The 23,116-nt window shown below is 42.1% G+C and overlaps 1 protein-coding gene across 1 annotated transcript in view; it reads right to left on the bottom strand.

Annotated features, from left to right (window-relative positions):
• CSMD1 (CUB and Sushi multiple domains 1) overlaps positions 1–23,116 on the bottom strand; it is a 2,488,924-nt gene that overhangs the window by 509,781 nt on the left and 1,956,027 nt on the right. The window contains exon 23 of the mRNA XM_027840340.1: positions 22,135–22,291. Within this exon, the coding sequence (XP_027696141.1) occupies positions 22,135–22,291 (157 nt within the window). The remainder of the gene's footprint in view (positions 1–22,134; positions 22,292–23,116) is intronic.

The following is a 23,116-nucleotide window of genomic DNA, read 5'->3' as shown; positions in this document are numbered from 1 at the left end:
TTTATTTGATTGTTTTGAAGTGGACTGAGTTGTCACAAAAAAAAAAAAAAAAAAAAAAAAACATTCCCCCACCCTAGCCTGGCCTCCTTCCTCCCCTACCTCAAAGGATTGCTAATCACGATTGTAACTTCCCCTACCTCAAAGGATCGCCAATCCACAATTGTAAATTTCACTACATCAAAGGATTAGTAACTAGATTGAAAACTGTTGGGTATAAAGCTTTGTTATTTCTCTTGCTTGGGACTGTTTTCTCCTAGGATTGCATCCAGGGGACAGTCGCCGGCCGGCTCCAGTAAATGCTCTCTATTTTCTAATTTGGCATGTGTCTGGTTACTCTCGGTCCGTACATTTCATTTGGAGGCCCCAGCGAGATTGCCCTCTGGGCACCAGACACGGGCATCTCTGGAAGGCCAGGCTTCTCACCGTCCGGGGGGTGGCCACCAGGAAGACGTTCCCTGGCCCCGAACGCTGAGATAGCCCGTGCGCACCAGGCTGCCCGGACCACAAATCCTCAATTGGGCATAGAGCAATCTGTAATCTGTCTGTTCTGGTGAGTACTCTTCTGAAGTAAGTGGCCAGGCTGGACGCAGCTGCAAAGCCCTTACTGACCTCCACGGGACGCCGTGTGAGAGTCCTGCCTGTCTGTGTCTGTCCGGCGCCGATGTCACTGTGTGTGTGTGTGTGTCCACTGTGCGCTCTGTGGCGGGGTGGGGGAGGAAGACTTCCTGCCTCATTCTCCAGGTTGTTCGGAACCGAGACGGGTTTGTTCCCCGCTACCGTGTCAGTAGCATCCAGGGTTTTGACTGTGTCTTTTTCCCGTTTTTGTGTCGACTGTGTGTGTGCGTCTATCTACTATTTGTTCCTTGGGGGGGGCGGGGTGTAAATTCCTGTCTCATTGTCCAGGTTGTTCGGAATTGAGGCAGTTTGATTCCCCTCTACCCTGTCTTGACTGTGTCTTCCCTGTCTTGACTGTGTCTTCCCTGTGTCCGTGTTTGGTCCTTGCTTACGTGAGCACGTCTATTTGTTACTCTTTTCTTTCTCAGTCCTTAATCCACCATGGGACAGGGACCCTCGAGCCCTAAGCCAGGCTCCCCTCTCTTTATTGTCTTACGGAACTTCAAACAATATAGGCGAATAGCAGAAGGTTATGGGTTTCAGGTTACTAAAAAGAAACTAGCTCTCTTTTGACGACAGGAATGGCCCACCTTCGAGGTAGGCTGGCCCCCAGAGGGTACGTTTGACGTCTCGGTGGCCGGCCGGGTAAGGGGAGTTGTCTATGGTATACCTGGCCACCCCGATCAGGTCCCCTATATCACCGCCTGGATTGATTTCAAACCCCCTTCGGGACCACAACAGGTCCAGGCTCTTTCAAAACTAAGACCAGGAACGGAATCAAAGACGACCTTTAGCTGCAAGCCTCCCGAAAGTCCTAAGGTCGTCACACAGCTCTCTCCTGTCTTACCACCCCCTGATTCTGACCCCCTAGATCCAGCCGAGTACTCCCAGTCCCAGGTTTCAGGTCCACCCCCGTACCCAACCTCAGGGTCTCTGAGCCCCTCAGCCCCTCCTCTGATAAGTACACCCCATACTCGAGCAGATGCTCCTTATGGCCCTTCTAATTCTGGTTTGACCCCTGATTCCACTGTGTCAGCGTTTCCCCTGCGGCAAGTTCCTTCCCCTCCCAGAGAATCAGGGAGACCGTTCATGGTATATGTTCCCTTCTCCACCAGTGATTTGTACAATTGGAAACAGCAAAACCCTTCCTTCTCTGATAAGCCCCAGAGCCTAATCTCCCTCCTAGAGACTGTCTTTTATACTCATCAGCCCGCTTGGGATGACTGCCAGCAACTCCTCCGGGTTCTTTTCACAACCGAGGAGCGTGACAGGATTCTTTTAGAAGCCAGGACGGGAGTTCTGGACCCAGATGGACATCCCTCTACTGACCCGGGGCGCCGCAACCACATCTTCCCTGAGAACCGGCCCGACTGGGACCCCAACACTGATCGCGGTAGGGAAGCACTGGACAGGTATCGCCAGTTGTTGCTGGGAGGGTTACGGGCAGCAGCACGGAAACCGACCAATATGTCCAAAGTCAGTGAGGTTAGACAGGGCAAGAACGAGTCCCCAGCTGCATACTTGGAGCGCCTCTACGAGGCATATCGAACCTACACCCCTATCGACCCAGAGGATCCCAATAACCGGAGAGCCATCGTAATTGATTTCGTAGCCAATTCGGCTCCAGACATCAGTCGGAAGCTACAGAAACTTGAAGGTTTTGAGGGTAAGAATCTGACTGAACTCATGGAAGTGGCCAAGCGGGTGTTTGACTATCGTGAAGAGACTCAAGACAAGCAAACTCGCACGGTCGCAAGGGCGGTAGTGGTAGCTTTAGCACAGGTTCCAGGGGAAGCTCAGAAGCAAGGGTGGAAATGAAGGCGGGAGGGGCCAAATGCTGGGCGCCCCTATAGGAGTAAAGGCTTGGGAAGGCCTCCTTTAGCTCGGGACCAGTGTGCTTACTGCAAAGCCACGGGCCATTAGAAATCTGAGTGCCCTAATCGCGGGCTGAAAGAGAAGGCAGAGCCTTTATTGACTTTGAATACAGACTAGGGGTGCCCCGGCTCAAAGTCCGTTGTGACTCTTGACCCCCTGGAGCCAAGGGTTACTCTCAGTGTTGGGGGTCAACCTGTCTCATTCCTAGTCGACTCTGGAGCTGCAGCATCGGTCCTGAAATCCCCACTGGGCTCCTTCTCATCATCCACTGTGCAAGTCCAGGGAGCTACTGGACGAAAACAGTCTGTACCCCTCACCACTTCTCGGGAAGTCCGGTTAGGGAAAGGCCTAGTTTCCCATTCATTTCTAGTGATGCCTGATTGCCCTTACCACTTGCTTGGCCGAGATCTCCTGCACAAGCTTCAGGCTGTCATTTCCTTTAAGGGACCTAACCCCACTCTCGGGTTCAACCTGCCACAACTTGTTCTCACCTGCCCGTTGTCGGAGGAGTCTCACCTCCTCCCCCTAACGTTTTCCCCAGACCGCCCCTCGACCACCTCCACCCCTACTTCCCTAACTCTGTTGAACCATTTCAAAGGCTTGGTTCCTGGAGTCTGGGCTGAGACCAACCCGTTTGGTCTAGCAGGACACCAGCCCCCAGTGGTGGTCCAGCTCTCGTCCACAGCAACCCCTGCGCGTGTCCAACAGTACCCGTTGACTCGAGCTGCCCTTTTGGGCATCAAGCCTCATATCGATCAACTCTTGGCGGCAGGCATTCTACGACCCTGCCAGAGCTTGTGGAACACCCCCCTACTTCCAGTTCGCAAGCCCAGGTCTGGAGACTTCCGTCCCGTCCAGGATCTACGAGAAGTCAACGCCCGGGTGGAAACTCTACATCCTACTGTACCAAAACCGTACACATTGCTGTCTTCCCTGGACCCTGCTCGGACTTGGTATACTGTTTTGGACCTGAAGGATGCTTTCTTTTCCATTCCCTTGGCACCAGTAAGCCAACCTATATTCGCTTTTACTTGGACAGATCCTAACACTGGGACATCCTCTCAGCTCACCTGGACCTGGCTTCCCCAAGGTTTTAAGAACTCCCCTACACTTTTTGGCTCAGCTCTGGCCTCCAACTTGGCCGCCTTCCGGGTCTCGTATCAGGAGGTCACTCTCCTCCAGTATGTTGATGACCTTTTGTTGGCTACTTCCTCTGAGGCAATATGCAAAGATGCAACTCTCCACCTTCTCCAGTTGCTTGAGGCTTCCGGCTATCGCACCTCTGGAAAGAAAGCACAACTGTGCTCTCAATCCGTTGTTTACTTGGGTTTCACCCTTCGTTCCGGCCAAAGGTTACTGTCTCGGGGGCGTGTAGCTACCATTTTGGGCATGCCCGCCCCGAGGGACCGCCGCGGGCTCCGGGAATTCCTGGGGATGGCTGGATACTGTCGCCTCTGGATCTTGGGGTTTGCCGAGGTTGCCAAACCCCTATATGAAGCCCTGACTGGCGAACCCACCCAATTTGTTTGGGGACCACGGCAGCAGGAAGCATTCGACAAGCTCCGACAGGCGCTGTCCAGCACGCCTGCCCTCTCCCTGCCAGACCTGTCCAAGCCCTTCCGCCTCTATGTGTCTGAGTCTCAAGCTGTGGCCAAAGGGGTTCTGACCCAGCCCCTGGGGCCCTGGAATCGTCCTGTTGCCTATCTCTCCAAGCAGCTGGACCCTGTGGCTTCCGGGTGGCCCTCTTGCCTGCGAACTGTGGCGGCCGTTGCCGTCTTGGTTAGGGAAGCCGCTAAGCTCACCTTCGGGCAGCCTCTTGAGATTTCAGCATCGCATCATCTGGAACAGCTTTTACATTCCCCGCCGACAAGATGGATCTCAAATTCACGCCTGACTCATTACCAATCCCTACTCCTCGATCCCGCGCGCATCACCTTTGCTCCTCCGGTCACACTCAACCCGGCCACCCTGCTCCCTGACTCCCCTCCTTCCTCCCCTATACATGATTGCCTGGACACACTGGACTCCATCCACACGTCCCGCCCTGGACTTACCGATGTTCCTTTAACAAACCCAGACCTAGTGCTCTTCACGGATGGCAGCAGTTTTGTTCAGGAGGGGATCCGTAGGGCAGGTGCAGCCGTGGTCACTCCGGTTGAGACCCTCTGGGAGGCCGCTCTACCCCCCGGCACATCTGCTCAACGTGCTGAACTCATTGCCTTAACTCAAGCCCTTAGACTCTCTGCAGGCAGGCGAGTAAACATCTACACTGATAGCCGCTATGCCTTTGCCACTGTTCATGTCCATGGATATGTATATCTCCAACGGGGACTGTTAACCTCGGCAGGTAAGGAGATTAGGAACAAGAGTCAGATCCAGGAGCTGCTGGATGCTGTCTGGCTTCCCAAGGAGGTGGCAGTAATTCATGTTCCTGCTCACACCCGTGGAACTGACCCCCAGTCTCTAGGGAACGCGGCAGCGGATAGGGCTGCCCGAGCGGCTGCCTGCAAGCCCTTGATACCCGCTATGGTCGTGGAACCTGAGGAAACGCTGCCTGTCCAACCGTCTTATCAATCCAGTGATCCGGACGGCACCCCTGAAAAGGGGGGATGGAGAAGACACCCAAATGGCTTGCTAATTCTGCCCAAGGCACTGTTGCCACCCCTGTTGATGACTCTTCATGGCCTTACCCACTTAGGCGGAAGCCGGCTTTACGACCTGGTGAGCCGACACTTCTACAGCCCTGGGATGAAGCAGGCGGCGGAGGAAGCCGCAAGAAGATGCCTTGCATGTGCCAAAATCAACCCACGATCACAGTCAAGGATACCGACTGATAGACCACGAGGGACATTTCCTGGCGACCATTGGGAAGTAGACTTCACTGACATGGAAACTGGGTTGGGAGGGTACCGTTTTCTCCTTGTATTCGTGGACACATTTTCTGGATGGCCGGAAGCATTTACAGTCAAAACTGAAACTGCAACCGTAGTGGCCAAAAAGCTGTTCTTTGAACTTATTCCTAGATTTGGCCTGCCGGCCTCGATAGGCTCTGACAACGGCCCAGCATTTGTGTCCGCAACAATTCAAAGCCTATCAAAGATGCTGGGATTGAAATGGAAATTGCACTGTGCATATAGGCCTCAAAGTTCAGGGCAGGTAGAGAGGATGAATAGAACTCTAAAAGAGCACATTGCTAAACTTAAAATAGAAACTGGCGATAGCTGGGTCAGTCTCCTTCCCTTCGCCCTCCTCCGGGCCCGGTGTACTCCCAATTCCTCAACCCTCTCTTTATCTCCATACGAGATCCTCTATGGAGCCCCTCCTCCTATTATTCCAAGAGTATCTGCAGCTATTCCAGCCCCAGATTTCACTAATCCGACTCTTCTTAAGTCCTTCCAGGCTTTGCGTGAGGTCCAGAACGCTGTGCGCTCGGTCCTGAAAGCTGCGGGGAAAGAACCAGCCCCTGCAACTTCATCGGACGCCCTGTCACCGGGAGACTGGGTCCTCACTCCAAGCTTCCAGCTGGACCAGCCCTGGAACCACGGTGGACGGGCCCGTATCAAATTATCCTCTGCAACCCCTCTGCCATCAAGGTTGCCGGCCGCAAGGCATGGATACATCGGTCACACATCAAGAAGGCCCCAGAGCCCAACTCCACCGCCTGGACAGCAGAAGCAGTGTCCGACCTAAAGCTTCGACTCTCCAGAACTTGACTCTTTTTCTCTTTCTTTTTGCTTGTGGGATGACTTTGGGTAACTCCTATATCCCTACCCCATCCAGGTGGATTCTCTCCCGAACTAACGATGGGACTACCGTCCAAGCTCTCACCAGTTACGGAGCCCCCACTTTCAGGTTTGACCTCTGTACCCTCTTGGGACCAGGATGGAATCAAAACCGGGCTATACGGGACCCTATCACTGGGGGAAGGGGATACTGCCCCACTTTTCCCACCACTCAAACCACACCCGGGGCAGGGGAAGTGAGGATCAGAAGTATTGAATTCTATGTTTGTCCGTCCACGGGGAATCCTTCCTGTCAGGGTAGTAATCACTTTCATTGTGAAGAATGGGGTTGTGAGACTGTGGCTGGGTGGATTCCTAGGGGCGGCCGGGACCCCCTAATCACCCTGGAGAGACAGAGCCCCCTCCCCGCCTCCTGCTGGCCTGGGAAATGTAACCCTATGATCCTAACAGTCAAGCAGGACACTGATGACTCTTGAAATCTCGGGCATCCTTGGGGTTTAAGGTTATACATGACTGGGTGGGATAATGGGGTCCTCTTTACCATTCAGAAAATCGCAGTTCCCGCCTGTACACTCCCAATAGGTCCGAATCCCATCCTTAACCCACAAGCCATGTTGACTCTCGCCCCACCATCTGTTAGGGACCTGATACCAGAGGCTCCCGAAAATCCAGGGACCCCCACTAACCTAGGTTCCCCCATTTTTGACACACTCTCTGCTGTCCACTCATTCCTAAATGTGTCTGATCCAAACATAACCACCTCCTGTTGGCTGTGTCTGAATCCAGCCCCCCCCTATTTCGTAGGAATTGCTATCGAACTTAACATCACCTCTGTGGGAAAGTTGTCTTTAAGTAAGTCCAAACGACCCTCTGCCATACCCGCCCGCTGTAACCCAGATAAGCCTAGACTTACCCTAGACGATGTCCAGGGCAAAGGGATGTGTTTGCTAGGGCCTGACTACCCGCTGCGGTCCTCCCCATTCAACGCTACGTGCACTTCAGCCATTCTTATTTCCCCCACATCCAAAAGCTCTGACCTCCTGTTAACCGCCCCACCTGGAGTATGGTTCGCTTGTACCAGAGGACTCACAACCTGCATACAGGACATTCGTTTCCTCAACCTGACCGAGCTCTGTGTAGTGATGCGTGTCTTTCCTTAGGTATATGTCTACTCAGAGGAAGGGGCGGCTGAGCATTTTGGCCTAACTCGCTCCAGGAGGGCTGTACTTATCTTGGTTCCTATATTGGTGGGACTCGGAGTGGCCGGCTCCGCTGCTGTTGGGGCCTCAGCCCTGATACAGGGAAAAGCCAACTACGGTGCCTTGAGTGCACAGGTAGACAAGGACCTACGCTCCTTGGAAGAGCTAGTCTCACGCCTTGAAACTTCACTAGATTCCTTGGCTGAGGTGGTTCTCCAGAACCGCCGAGGCTTGGACCTACTGTACCTCAAACAGGGAGGCTTATGCATGGCGTTGTGAGAAACCTGCTGTTTCTACGCCAATCGGTCTGGAGTTATTCGGGGGTCCTTGCAAGCCCTTAGGCAGCGGTTAGATGAGAGGGACCGCGCACGGGCAACGGGGTCTTCTTGGTATCAGACCCTGTATAATTGGTCCCCCTGGCTAACCACCCTACTCTCCGGAATGGTGGGCCCTCTGGTCCTTCTCCTCCTTGGGTTACTCGTGGCCGCTTGTTTCATAAATTGCATAACCCGCTATGTCCAGAAACGAGTGCAAGCACTCCAGTTGTTTGTCCTGCGTCAATCCTATGCTCCTCTGAACTCGGATGAGTCCCCCGTCTGACTCTTTTCGTCCGTGAAAAGGGGGGAGTGAAGTGGACTGAGTTGTCACAAAAAAAAACAAAAAACAAAAAACATTCCCCCACCCTAGCCTGGCCTCCTTCCTCCCCTACCTCAAAGGATTGCTAATCAGGATTGTAACTTCCCCTACCTCAAAGGATCGCCAATCCACAATTGTAAATTTCACTACATCAAAGGATTAGTATCTACGATTGAAAACTGTTGGGTATAAAGCTTTGTTATTTCTCTTGCCTGGGACTGTTTTCTCCTAGGATTGCATCCAGGGGACAGTCGCCGGCTGGCTCCAGTAAATGCTCTCTATTTTCTAATTTGGCGTGTGTCTGGTTACTCTCGGTCCGTCCATTTCATTTTTTAATGTATAAAAAGTCTGTTTCCCCCTGTATTCAGGGTCTAGCTCCAAGCTGAGGAGGGGGCCTCATTCTGATTTGTTAGGTAATTGGCATACATTGCTTAATAAATAGATATGCCCAGAAGCTCAAACTACAACATATACACATATTTCAACAATGCTTAAGGCCCCTGGCTAGCTATAAAGATATTTTGAAATCAGTAAAATGTCTCTAGTGTTCTTATACATCCTTTTCTATTTTCCTCTTCATCTCTCATACTATTATGATATCGTCTTCTTCCTTGTCATCAACACTTGCTTTCAAATAGCTGATAAATTGAAAAGGATTTGAGCTAGGAATTCATACTAAGGTAAGTGACTGTTAAAGAACCTAGAATAGTATGTGAGCATGTGTACACACAACATACAGTTACATATGTGTACTATATATTTCTGTGTATATATTTAATAACTTTAATAGATGCTTTTTTTAACATCAAAGTCATTCTCCAATATAGCCCTCCTGTACCCTGAATTGAACTGTTCCTTGAAAAGAAGAATATATGTGTATGTATATACATGATGTACACAACATTCTATATCCATAATCTCCCACCTCTTCAATGATACTCTTCTGAGGCATATTTCATTATCTTTTCTAAAGATCAAAATTGGTTATTACAATTATTCAAAATTCTTCTCTTTAATGTTCTTTTTATTTACATCATAGTACACATTGTACATTCCTCTGGTTCTATTTGCTTCACTTTGTATCTGTTCATATAAGCTCAACATAATATTTTTGCAATATATGGGCATAATGAATATTTCCTGAATGAATGAGTGCTAATTTAATGTGCCATTGCTTTTCCACAGGTATATTTCAAATGATAAAGTTTTAAGCTGCCACTTCTGTAAAATATAGTACAGACAAATTTATCTTGCTTCTTCATCTCATCACAGACTTCCATTCATTAAATAATGCAGATTTTATATATTGAATTATGACTGTTTCTTACTTTACTGCTTGTATAATGAACATGAAAAATGCTAATCCTTTCTTATATCCATCTCAAAGAAAGAACCTATAATAAGAGCTTAACACACACAATGTAATTACTAAATTAAATGTTTATAAATCAAGTCACATTTTGTACACATCATGGGAGATTATAATTTAAAGGAATAGAGTTGAAAATACTTTTTTAAAGTGAAAAAAATTTCATAATCCAAATTTCATAAACCCCATATTTTCCATTTTTGTAATGATGCATTTATCTATTAGAGTTTTGCTAGAGTTTAAAAAATTAAAGCATATTCCTTCTATTTTGACTCCATCTAACAAATTTTCTGATATCAGTCATCTGAGTGATCAGAAACTTTAATCTTTCAACTGTTCTATATTTAGAGAGGTGGCTATGCCCTTCACAGGTACAAATTATGACTCATCTATGCTTTCTCATATTGTGTGAACTACATCTTTCCATAAATCCTCTAAAGAAACTATACCTAATATATTACTTGAGGGATGCTTCTGGGTATCTTGATGTTGATCAGCATTCTCTATTAAATCTTTTATATACTGAATGTGCCAGGAAATGAAAAATAATTCATATAATACGAGCTCCTTAAGGACAGCTTCTTGTATTTTCATCAACCAGCCTCTAATTTGCAGCTGCTATATGGTTCAGTGGATAGAGTGCTGGGCCAGGGTTAGGAAGACCTGAGTTCAAATCCAATCTCAGACCCTGGGCAAGTTACTTGACTCTGTTTGCCTCGGTTTCCTCATCTGCAAAATGAGTTGGAAAAGGAAGTGGCAAGCCACTTCAGTATTTTTGCCAAGAAAATCCCAAATGGAGTCATGAAGAATCAGACATAACTGAATAACAACAAAAACAGTAACAACAACGACAAAAGCCTCTAACCTTGTATATAGTAGGTGCTTAAAATGTCTGTTGCAATGAAATGATAGTCATGCTTATATTGTAGAGTTATTCTTTTAAGATTTCTGAATCATTAAAGTGTTCAATATTTATCCCTACCTTAGCAGTTGTAGATCTTTATTTTATCCTTAGAGCTCTGAAAATTGGTAATACACCTGTAGCACTTATAAACAGTAATCTTATTAAACATTGCTTTGCTCATTGGAACATAATAAATGTCTAAAATATTGAAATATCAACACTCCATTCTTTAAATATTGAGGATAAAGGGAAATTGACTGAATTTTTCTCCACCCTGTTATTTGTGATTTAGACTTGAAGCTGAAACTAGTCTCTATGACACAGCAATGTGTTTTAGTAAAATAAAAAACAAACAAACCTCTAATTCAAACTAGTAAGTTATTTCCTAGTATATTTTGTCATTTATGTTCCCTCTAATCCATAGTTTTGTTATATTGTGTTTTGTTTCTAACCAGTTTCAGACTCAATAGGTCTTATAACACAATTACTGAAAGACACAATAGGTAGCTTCTACTCATCATTGTTTTCATTTTGCTCAGGTGCTCAAAGAGGCCTAAGGCAAAGCCACTGAATTCCTGTGTGTCTAAGTCACTGAATATGAATTAGTTTCCAAATTCTTCCCTATGAAATTGCAGCATCTGCAGTATGTATTTAACTTGACCCCAAATCAACCTGATTTTTGATTTTGAGTCTGAATTTAATTTTTAAACTCATTTTTTTTAAATCATCAACCTTTGCCTCTAATTGATTTTCTTTTTTCCCTTTCAAAATTTCTATTAAGTATCATAGTACAAACCAAATTCTTAAAGCATCAGGATTCAAACTATATATGTCAGCCACTCTTCAAGGACAGAAATCTGCTCAGTTGCATAATAGTTTTTTTTTTAATTTTTAAAATAATTCTGCCCTTTGGCTGTGGCAAAAGCAAAGGGATCTCTTACTGCCCTTTTTGCCAAATTATATCCATTGAATTGATTAGAATACCCTGAACTCTGTCTCTTCATGGCAATGAGGTAAACTCGAATTCATAAAGGCTGAAACAACATAAACTCTAGCTGGTTCCATTTAACCTGGAAAGGCTGTAAGCCTGACTGGTTCTGAATGAAGTCTTTCGGCTGGCTAAGGAGGAACCTACAGAAGCAGGGATGGTCTTTTTACCCAAAGGTTCATAAACATTAATTTATTGGCCGTGGCAATCTCATCTGTAAATTTATTGGGAATGGAGTTTCTCACTAGAAGTCCTCTACCTATTTTAAAGATATAACTATTTCTGGATAATCCTAAAACTCCCTTCTGGTTTTAATCACCTCCACCTGGCTTGGTTTCTGAATCAACTATCTACTTGCCATGTGGCAGTTCATATTTATAAGTATTTTAAGGTATAAAAAATACACTTTCCTCAAAGTAATTCTGGGAAATAAATAGCGTAAGCATTTTCATTCCCATTTTACAGTTGAATGATGGGGTATCGGCCCAAGCCGAGATCTTCACCCCTTGCCCCAAAGGGAATCTGGCTCCACAGGCCCCAGCTCCTTATCTCCCTTTGAAAGCCTTAGTCCTACCTTTTTGATCTTATTCAGATGCACTTTCGCCCCTCGCCCTAAAAAGAATCTGGCTCCCATTTGTCTACAGGACCCAGAAAACCCTTAAACTTTTTTACTCTGGTCTCTGGTTCCTTATCGACTCCCCTTATCTCCCTTTGAAAGCCCTAGCCCCACCTTCTGATCCTTTCAAATTTCTACCTTCCAGCTCCCTTCATTATCTATTCCCACTGTCTATTCAATCTCTCAGACCTTCCAATTGGAATTCTCATCTAGACCCTTTTCCCAGCCCCCTCCTCTGGCCACCCAAAGTTACTTTAGTGTATATAAAATCCACCCTTGTCCCCATTCAAATGCTGAGATTTTCTCATGCCCAAAAGGCTTCAGGTTCCTTAAGAGACTGGCCTATATGATTTATCTCTAAAAAACATTTTTTCTGGCTGGAAGATTTGAGTGGAATTCATTCAGGCAGGGCCCAGCGTCGCACAATGTTGGGGTTCCGAGCACCCCAAACCTCTAGACCTCTTCAATGAAGAAATTGAAACTTGGAGAAGGTGAGTGACTTGCTGAATGTTACACAGCAACGCAGAATCAGAACCAGCATTCAAACATGGATAGATTTGCTTGTATTAACTGATCAAATATTCTAGAGCTTCCCTTTTTCACAAGGGAACCAGACAATGGAGTAGCATAACAACTACCCAATCAGAAGGACTTCTGATGCCCAGGGCTGCTTAACATACCAGTAATCCTTTGTGAAGTAAACTTTAGCTGAACTCAGAGATGCCTGCAGCTTCTGAAACCAGCTTTGCTTGATTAGCTCAGAGAGAAAAGCAAACATCTTGGTTTCTGACTTATCTAAAGAGCAGCAATCCTCCTGCTTTCTGATTTATTGTATTTACAGGTATCTTATCTCTAGACCCCCACTTCCCACCTGACTTATGTATAAATACCTCATCCTTTCCCACTCCCCTCTGAGCGGATGTGAACATTGTCCTACTGCTCCAGTTTGCAAGCTACATCTTTTCAGGCAATAGATGCAGTTATAATCTTTGTAAACTGTGTTTGGACTCTGGTTTATTCCAGCCCCCCCTTTTGAACCTGGGGTTCCTTCCGTTTTAGCAGTTCACAAGGGTTTTTATTTTAACACCTTATTTGTGAGACCATTCTTTCTGTTGAAACTGTGTATCAGCAAGACAGTAAACTCAATGTTTCTGGGGAGGAGAATCCTATCACTTGGATTATTATACTATTTCATTATATGACTTTTTTAAATAGTATTTTTTCCAATTACATGTAAAGATGATTTTCAATATTCATTTAAAAAAAATTGTGTTCCAAATTTTCTCCCTTCTTCTCCTTCCCTCTCTCCTCCCTAAGATAGTAAACAATTTGATACAGGTTATATATATGTAATCATGTAAAACATTTCCATATTCGTCAAAATAACTTTCTTTTGAACTGTGTACTCTATTAAATTTACAAGTGGAGGCTTATTAATCATAACATAGCAAGAATTCTGACCCACAAAGTACATAGAATATGGGCTACATTTCTAAGGAGTTTATAGATAAGGGGGAACCTGGTGATTAAATTATTGTTACAGGATATTAACATTATAGGTAACAACGTGGAGGAAAGAATTCTACACAGAGAGTCACGAGACCTGTATCCAAATTCTTGCTATGTCACTAGGTGGCTGGGTGATCCTAAATAAGTCATTTTCTTTCTTTGACCTCCACTTTGTTATCTGTAAAATAAAGAGTATTCAGCCTAGGAAGGTAAACTGGCACTACATGCTAAGGGCTTTGAATACCAAATCAGGAGTTTTATATTTGATCTGGGAGGTAACAGAGAACTACTGGAGCTTCCTGGGCAAGGCATTGACAAGGTCAGACCCATGTTTTAGTAATATTGGCAGCCTTATGGAGGATGCCTTAGAAAAGAGAAGAGACCAGAGGCAGGGAGACCAGTTAGAAAGTTATTGTAATATCCAGATTATAGATGATGAAAGGCTAAAACATTTAGTAGAAAAAAATGTTAGGCCTACCTAGATTGAGAATCAATTTCTGGTTCTCATACTTAGTGGCTGTGTGACTTGGAGGCAATTAATTTAATCTTTATAAGCCTCAGTTTCTTTATCTGTAAAATAGGATTAATAATTACACCACCTTTATCACAGGGTTGGCACTAACAAAGCCTCTTAAAGTTGTGTAAATATGACAGTTATTATTAAAATAGGATCTTAATAGAGCCATATTCACCATGGTTCTTCATGGATTGCAGCAAAATTGTCCTTTTGTCACAGAAGGTCATTTCTAAGGTTAAGCACTTTGACAAATTAATTCAAGCCATGTGTGTCATGCATTAGACTAACTATTCTCTGCTGGAGGATATTAAGTCTTGTTGCTGGTGAGAGAAAAGTGCAGGCAAGTCCAGCTAGGGGGGTGCCTGAGGTGGTACCATCCTTGTTGTACCACCAGGGCGGGAAACTCAGCAAGTGAGCTTTTAAATAGAGTTGGGGAAGGGGACTAGGAAGTAAAGATGAAATCACACAGGCTCTGAAAACTTTCTGATATATACAAATATATATCCTGCTGATGCTCTAAATTATGGTTTTGTTTCATCTTACTTTTACTTTTGCTGATATGCCTCTGAATGATTATAAACTGAAAGCTTTTCAGAAAGAGTTTAAACAATCAGGAAAAATATGTGTGTGCATTTTTAAACAAAATAACCAAACTTCACTTTTATTTTAAACAAGACCTCCTTAACTCTGCAAGAGTTCCTTTTCAAACTAAAAGTAAAATGCAGAGTTCTCTAAAGACTTATCTAAAAGGAAAAGAACCCAAATAACAGTATTCCTGTAAAGAAAGAATCAAAAGTTAAAGGAAAAAAAAAACTATTATTTTAAATATCTCTAGAAAATAATTTTTAGTTTGTCTAAGAATGGAAAAAACCCATTTTTAACATTATGAGCATAAGTTATTAAAGTAGAATAACACTGCTTAATGAAGTTTATTAACTAATAGAAAATAATAGTATCATATGAGGACAATTTGAAATAACAGCTTATGTCTAGCTATCACCCTAATTTTTAGTAAAATAAAAATGATTTTGGTTTGTTCAGTGCTAATGTAAATGTCAAATGAACTCTAATACCTCCTGTAGTTTTTAGTCCCTCCCCTCTCCAACTCATCATACACAGTTAAAAAAAAATTCCTAAAGCCTCTAACTGTGTTACTCCTTTGCTCAAGAAACGGTAAATAATTCCTGTCTTAGGACAAAGTACAAACTCCCCAAGCAAGCTTTGACAATCTAGATAGTCTGTCTTTCCAGGCTTATTTCCCATAACTCCTTTTCACATACTCTATGTTCCAGACAGATTTCCCTATACTCAGCCTCCCCATCACCCACCTTTGTGTGACTGTTACCTTTTTCTGGAATGTTCTCTTACTTTACTTTGACTCTGGAAACCCCCAGTTTCCCTTTTAGGCATAGCCCACATTCCATCTTTTCCTAGAAGTCATTCTTGGGCCTCCATGTTGATGTTCTCTCCTTTTTCCTCAAATAATCATGTACATGCTTTTTTGTTTGTTTTTATTCATATTGGACCCTTTATGACACCATTTGGGGTTTCCTTGGCAAAGATATTGGAATGGTTTGCCATTTTTTTTTCTCCTGTTCATTTTACAGGTGAGGAAACTGAGGCCAACAGGGTTAAGTGACTTTCCCAGGGTCATTCAGCTAGTAAGTATCTGAGGCTGGATTTGAATTCAAGTTGACTTGACCCCAGGCACAGGTGCTCTAGCCACTATGCCACCTAGATCCTTACCTGTGTACTCTTCTATCTCACGGCCATACAGCAAATGAATGGCTTTCCTTAAAACTTGATATAGCATAAATGTGGAAATGTTCCTAACCAGATAGGATACCAACTGCCCTTTGATTCAATCTGTTTCACTCTTGTTACAGTCTAACCTTGTGGACCTTCTTAATAGGGAATTCCTGGTGCAAAAACAAAACAAACAAAAAACCTCCCTCAGACATGCTCAGCAATACAAACAGTTACTCTCCTCTAAAACTTAAGGCCTTAGAAAACTTTGTAAGAGACACTGAAAGCTTACAGAACTTCACCATGGTCACTCATTAAACATAGGCTGAAAAAACAGGCCCTGGAACTAGGACTTCCTGACTCCAGGCCCAAAAACTTCTATGCAAGACCCTATTGCTGCCTCTTTCCTTCCATACAATGAATGTTACAAAGCATACCTTTGATAGTTTGTGAAACAAGTAAATGCCTTGAAGTCAAAACTAGTTTCTGGAAAATATCAGGGAGAACTCTACTATGGTTGTTCTAGGGCCTCGAAAATCAAACTGTCAAAGGTAAGAAAGTAATTAATTGTAAAATGAACATGTAGTATACATAAATCTATAGTCTCTCTGCTTAAAGACCTAGAAGAATCCTTATCAGAAATATACAGGATGACTCCCAACATATTTGAGGAGGAAAAAGCGATAATATCATTCTATTTTGGCAGTATTATCTCTCCTTCAGCCATGATTGCAAGGAATCACAAATTATAGCTTCTCACTTACCACACTCTTCACCTTAAAGATCATTTTGAGATAATTGATTGTCTTCAGTACTGCACAAATTTAAAGCTCAAAATGTTCCTAACTATTGTGTTAAAGTATGACAGCATCAGTGTTCAGAATATGTTTAAAATTGTTCATTAAGTGTGAGACTTACCACCCAGACTCTCATGTGCAATAGGAATTTTAATATTGGTATGGTTTGAAGTATATCAACATATTAATGAAATCAAGAAGGCAGCAGCAGTAAGTTCATTACTCTGGGCTTTAATTTTCTTCTCTACCTAAAGTACTGTAATCTGCTATGAAATCAGTTGTCAGTCAGAGAGTCTCCTTCCTCTGTCCTACTCACCCTGCTCCCCCAAACCTTTACTAATGTAAAACAAAATGAAAGGATCCTAACAACCACAGACCATCAGTTGATGCTTAATTTTAGAGGCAGAAAAAGACAACCCCATGTGGATAAAACCATTTTTGTTTGATATTGTATAGGGACACTGTCAGGTTCTCTGTAGTGTTTCTAAAATCAACAGGATCATGGATTCATGGAGGCATTGAAGAAATAGTTCATAAAATGAACAACTTCACTGGAAAGGTTTCTATAGCAGTGTGTGTGTGTGTTTACTTTTTAAACTATAAGCAATTAATCTACCTCAAGTACTTTTTCAATGCCTAGAGAGATCAATTCCTAATCCAACTCTTCTTATTTAAAACATTTATTTTGAAAGAAAGAAATATAAATTGATACCCAATTAGCTTCCAAAACTTCGATTCTACTTCTGCAGGATGTATCCCATCAGTCCAACTGCTCTATTTACATGACTGCTATCCCTTCTCTGCTGGGCTACTGTAACAACCTAAATTCTAAATAGGTTCCCAGAGTCTAGTAGTCTCTCCTTCACTCAACACATCCTCAACAATGCTGCAAAAACAATCTATCTAAAACACGTCTGACCACGTTACTCGCTCCCCAAGAATACAAACTTCTCAGCTGGGAATTTAAAGCCCTTTGTATTATGCCTCTAGCTTACCTGTCCAGGCTTATTTCACATTATTTCCTTTCACATATTTTATGTTCCAGTCAGACTGTTTTCTTTGCCATTCCTCATACTTCGTACTTTATTACCGGCCTTTGTGCCTTTCCACAAGTTATTGACCATTCTAAGAATGCACTTCATCCTCTTAGAATTCCTTGCCTTCTTCATGTGTACCCTTGCTAATCTTGCTGGTTATTATTGTGTTCTCCCTTCTCAAATTACTAGCTGTATACCTATCTGTTTACATATTCTATGTCCCAACAGGACATAAGCTCTTTGAGGGAAGGTCTTTTTGTTTGTTTGCTTTATTGTATTTTGTTTTGAATTAAGAGTACCTAGTGTAGTGCTTTGAAAGTTGGAGATGCTTAATAAATGATTTTGGGATTGGAAAATTTCACTTAAAATCCATAATTTATCAACTTTTTATTAGGCAAACTTGGATATCTGTCAATTTATTATATCTTTCCATATGAAGAAGGAGAGAGTCCTAATAATTATTGTTAGGGAAGAGTTGAGGAAAACATATGTCACCTCTCCTTCCAGCCCCTGGCCTCTGATTAATTATGAAACAGGGTCCTTGATAATATCAACTCTCTCACAGAATGTTATAACTGGAAGAATACAACTCCTTTAGTTAAAGATAGGTAAGCTAACACTTAGAGAGGGTAAATGTCTAGCCCAGATTTAGATAACTAATAAATGGCATAGCTGGGTCTCCAACACAGGTTCCTCACTCAATATCCTGTACCTGTTCCTCTCCCCCTGCCCATTTCTTACTTAGCTAATTTCTCAGGGTCACACTGGAAACTATTTGTTCAGTTCTAACTTTCAAACTGGATGATACAGCCTGTTTGGTCTTGCTGATTATGTTCTTGGTAGTTCTACTTTTTAGATTACTCATTTGGGTGAATATGTGGTGTCACTATAAATTAATAAGCCTGATTTTCATAAACTTAGCTCATCATTTTATGATCATGCCAGTTAGTTAATTTTCTTTGCTTGTGATCTTATACACATACATGTTTACATATGTACACAGGTAAACGCACATACGTCTATACACATACATGTGCACACATATGTATATATGCATATTTAAATTAAACTGGAATTTTAAAAAATAATTAAATTAAAATGGCTCATCTAAAAACAATAAAGAGATGCTTGGCAGGCATGAGTAAATGGCAACATATTTAGCATTAGGGATGACATAGGAGTTATATAAAGAGCATCATTAAAGAAACATTTAACTAGAAATAAAATAATGGCCTGGTCCGGTAGCATGAGTAAGATAACCAATGAATGTATCTAGGTAGAAAAATAGTGAGAGTCCTAGACTTGGAGTCAAGGAGAGCTATATGCAGATCTTGCCTCAGATACTTAATAGGTGTGTGACCCTGGGAAAGTCATTTAATTTCTTCACTTCAGTTGCCACATCTATAAAATATGGATAACAATAATCCCAACTTCACAAGATTGTTGCGAAGATCAAATGAGATAACATATGTAAAATGACTTATAATCCTTAAACTACTCTAGAAACATTATTACTATCATTACTATTACTTATTATCTACTCAATGTCAAGAAGACAAGATAAAGGTCCCCAACACATTGAATTGACTATAGGTAAGACTTGAACAAATGTTTTCTTGACTTTCCATCTGCTGGACAATACTATCTCTCAATAATAATATGAAATATGTTATATTTCTCCAGTATCCTCACACAGTGGATTCCTCTGCTATAGCTCTCCTCCAATGACTGATCATAATGAGGACTGTAGGTAGGGAGGTTAGTCTTGATAAGGAGTAGGGCCACAACGAATGCCTTGATTTTTTTTTTTCTATAAAATGTGAGGCAGCCTTTGAGGTGGGAGAAGGGGAAGACATGGGATGTTTAAAGAGGCATGAGAAGGTTTGGAAGAGCAGCTATGGAGAATGGGTGTAGAAAGATTGCCTAGCATCAATAGCTACCACTATTTTCACTGAGTGAAAGATATGGACTATATGGATCTCAAAGGAGGAGAGGTTACTGAGTAAATAGGGGTGAACCTAGAAGTAGCAATGGGGAATAAGTGTATTCCAACTCCCTTGCTTCAACTAGTGACCCAAGGAAATGAGTAAAAGTACAGCCAGTACTGGAATGGGTAGTCAAGGATGCTATGTAAGTCATCAAGGAATGATTATTAGAAGATGGAGAGAGTAGCAGAGGAAAAGATTTAGCATAAAGGGAAATTTGTTTCTAATGGAAGAGGCATTTCAGAAGGCACAGTGGAAGGGGTGGGTAGTGTTTGGTTGAGACTTTGGAGTAGAAAGGTTGGGGGAAACAGGAACAAAAAAATGGGCAGTGGAGGATGAAGAATGGGGCTTGGATGATGACCTACTGGAGTTCAGATCACATGTATATGATTTACAGATGAGAATACAGAGGCTCAGGGAGGTTGAATGACTTGTACAACCGTATAGTTATTAAGTGTGTCTGATGCAGTACTTGAATCAGGTCTTCCTGACATTGAATTTAGCACTCTATCCATTACAACATCTTGCATCAGTTTAATAAATATTAATTAATTCTCATTTAGTGTAATAATTTTCTCATCACCGACACTACCCCCTCCCTCACTCTTAGTCTTCATGGTATTGATTTATTTTTACCTAGCTTATCAAGGTAGAATAAGGCTATCAAGTACTTTTGTACCAGCTTTGCCATGCCTAGAATGTCCTCCCTTCTACCCTGTGCCTTTTAGAATCTTCAGTTTCATTTAAGGCTCAGCTCAAAATTAGCTTTCAACATGAAGTCTTTTATAACCTTCCACTAACTGGGAGTACTCCCCCTCAATTAATCTTTTGTATTTTGTATATACATATGTAGTCAGGTATATGGAGACCATTTTCTGTGGGCAGAAGTAAGGACTTTAGCAACTATGAGTGAACCACTGGTAACAATGAAAGACATAACTTCCCCCAAAAAAGCCAATGGACTTTTCCCTCATCCTGAAGAAAGGGGAAAGGAAAATTCTGAGGAGGAGTCAAAAATGAGCAAACATTGGGAAGTTTGAATGAGATTCATATATGGCAGGTAGGTGGCCAATTTTGATTTTGGTTTGGAATGTGAGTCAAGAAACAGAGGCAGATTAAAGACTGAGAGATAGAAAATTGAGTTTATGTCTCTGGGGTGGGGCCATTGCTAGGATTCCATGGGCTATAACAGCCTTGGATTCCTAAGCTAGAAGTGGTTGCTAACTTTCCATTCAGAAGACTGGGTAACTGACAATTTGGTACCTGTCTCCTCCTTCTCACTGTCCAAGAGGGCATTGGTTGAGCACAAAATCTTCTTTGTGCTTAAAGCTTAAAGCTTGTTCATATTTTTTGTTTAATTATTATTAATACCAGGTAGAAAAAGATAACATTGATATTATTCTGATATGTGTGCTTCATTGTTGTGAGGGAAAAACATAGGAAGGGGGGTTTCAATGATGACAAGGTATACCAATGAACTTTAAAGGAAACAGGAAACTGGGGACCTCTTTCTAAATTATGGGGATTCTGTCTCAACTAGGAGCTCCTGAGCTACATGAGAGATTACCTTGTCAACTGTCATATTTAATAAACTCCAAAGCAGAGAAATGATGAGCCATGTTTGTTTGTTTTCTCTTGGTTAAAACTGCTTTAAAATATACCTAAAGAGTCTGGTGGGCATTTAGGACCTCTTATGGTCATGGTACCTTCTCCATCATTCTCTATGTATGCACAAAGAAATCCCAGACCTTCTTTTGGACAAATGCCTCAGGCAATTTGAGCTTGCCTAGGCTGTACTTTGGTGATGGTTCAGAAGATATAATGTTCCCTGGGACTTCTTGGGTCAGGGAGACTACACAAGGGAAGATTACTCAACCTCAATGAGTTTCAGGTTCCTTATTTGTATAAAAGAGTTTAGAATTTTAGTGCTAATATTTTGTTATACATCAAACACATTTCAAAATAATTGTATATATTCTGCTTTATAATATTAAAGCATAGTTAAGTATTGAGCATTTGGAAAATTTTAATATTTCAATGAAATGATTGAATTCTGTCTTGTAAATTAATCATCCATGTGAGTAATATCTGAAAATTCTGACAGAGGTCCCTTTTGAAGGAAAGAATGTAGAAATACTGTTACCATATTGTGCAAAGTTTTTTTTCCCCCAAACTAATATTTCTTATTCTTTTTTAAAATATTAAAATGCCATTTTGGCTTTTATTGCTGATATCAAACATTTGCTCCAAAGCTCTTATCCTCTAAAAAGCCTTTGTCAGTATATAAAATCTATGGGCATTGTTCAATCTAGCTATACCCATATGTTGTTCAGTCTCTCTTTTCAATAGAAGACATTCTAGACCTAATGCATTAATACTTCCCTAGTGTACAAAACTCCAAAATATTTGATTCTATTAATGTGTTTAAATTCACTTCCCATCAAACTGAGTACAGAATTAAATTGAAATCTGAAACGTGGTATAGGCCAGGAACAAATTGTTTTTATTTATTTTTTATTAATTCTGCCAACTAACCAGCATAGGTATGGACCACCACAATGAAATAGTTAAAAAAAATATTCAACATATGCCACTTACTTGTGTAAGTTAGCTGAAATCCTTGGTCAGTGTCTGATCCATTTGTATTGAATTCCATCCATAAGTGGTTAGATGTACTATTGAGGATCAATCCCATCAGTTCAGTTTTAGAGAAGGCTCCCAGAGGGCGTGAGGCACTGTCTTTTCCATCAAAAACCTAATAAAAAATATATAACTTGTGACTCTCTTTTCCTTGGCTTTTGTGTTTGTTTGATCAAGTTATCATAAAAAATTCAAATTTTCTTCAAAACAACAAGTCTTTACTAAATTACAATGAGGAACTATTCAGTAAATGGTGCATACTATCTTAACAGAAAAATGAGAGACTGAAAAAAAAAGAGGGACCAGTCACAGAAGGAACAGGAGATGACAATAACTAAACACATACACACACACACACACACACACACACACAGATATCTACATAAATGGCCATTTTAAAGTTTACAGAACATTTTACATACATTATCTCCATTACTGCATTGCTCTCTAGGCAATTCAAGTGAATTTATTAAGGGACATGATTAATAGGATCAGGTCATACCTTATAGATCTGGGTAAGTTGTGATTTGTATGATTGGAGGGAGTACCCATATCATTGAGTTGCACTGAAGTACTGAAGTCATTAAACATTTTTGTTAATGTTATAGATTTGTTATTACATTGACAAGCAAACATACTCTCTTAACAGCCTAAGACAGGAAGTTGTTTTGCATTTAACATATTTGTAGTTTATGTAAATCTGAGTAGAATGAAAATGATAAATTATTATTTTTCCATAGAATCTACAATCTAAAATTCTATCAAAGCTGTGTGCTTCAATGGAAAGGACATTGGATAGGGAATCAAAGACCTTGTTTCAAAACCCACCCCTAGTGTAAATTCTAGTTTTGCCATTTGTTTCTTCTGTGACCTTGCATGAATGCCTGGGCCTTGGTTCCCTCACCTATAAAATGAAGAGAAAACTAGATTACCTCTAAGG

Source organism: Vombatus ursinus, unplaced genomic scaffold (assembly GCF_900497805.2).
Source record: "Vombatus ursinus unplaced genomic scaffold, bare-nosed wombat genome assembly UNPS02014841.1, whole genome shotgun sequence".
Classification (NCBI taxonomy): Eukaryota; Metazoa; Chordata; class Mammalia; order Diprotodontia; family Vombatidae; genus Vombatus; species Vombatus ursinus.
The sequence above is the reverse complement of the archived record's forward strand: the minus strand, read 5'-3'. Positions and strand labels throughout refer to the sequence as shown.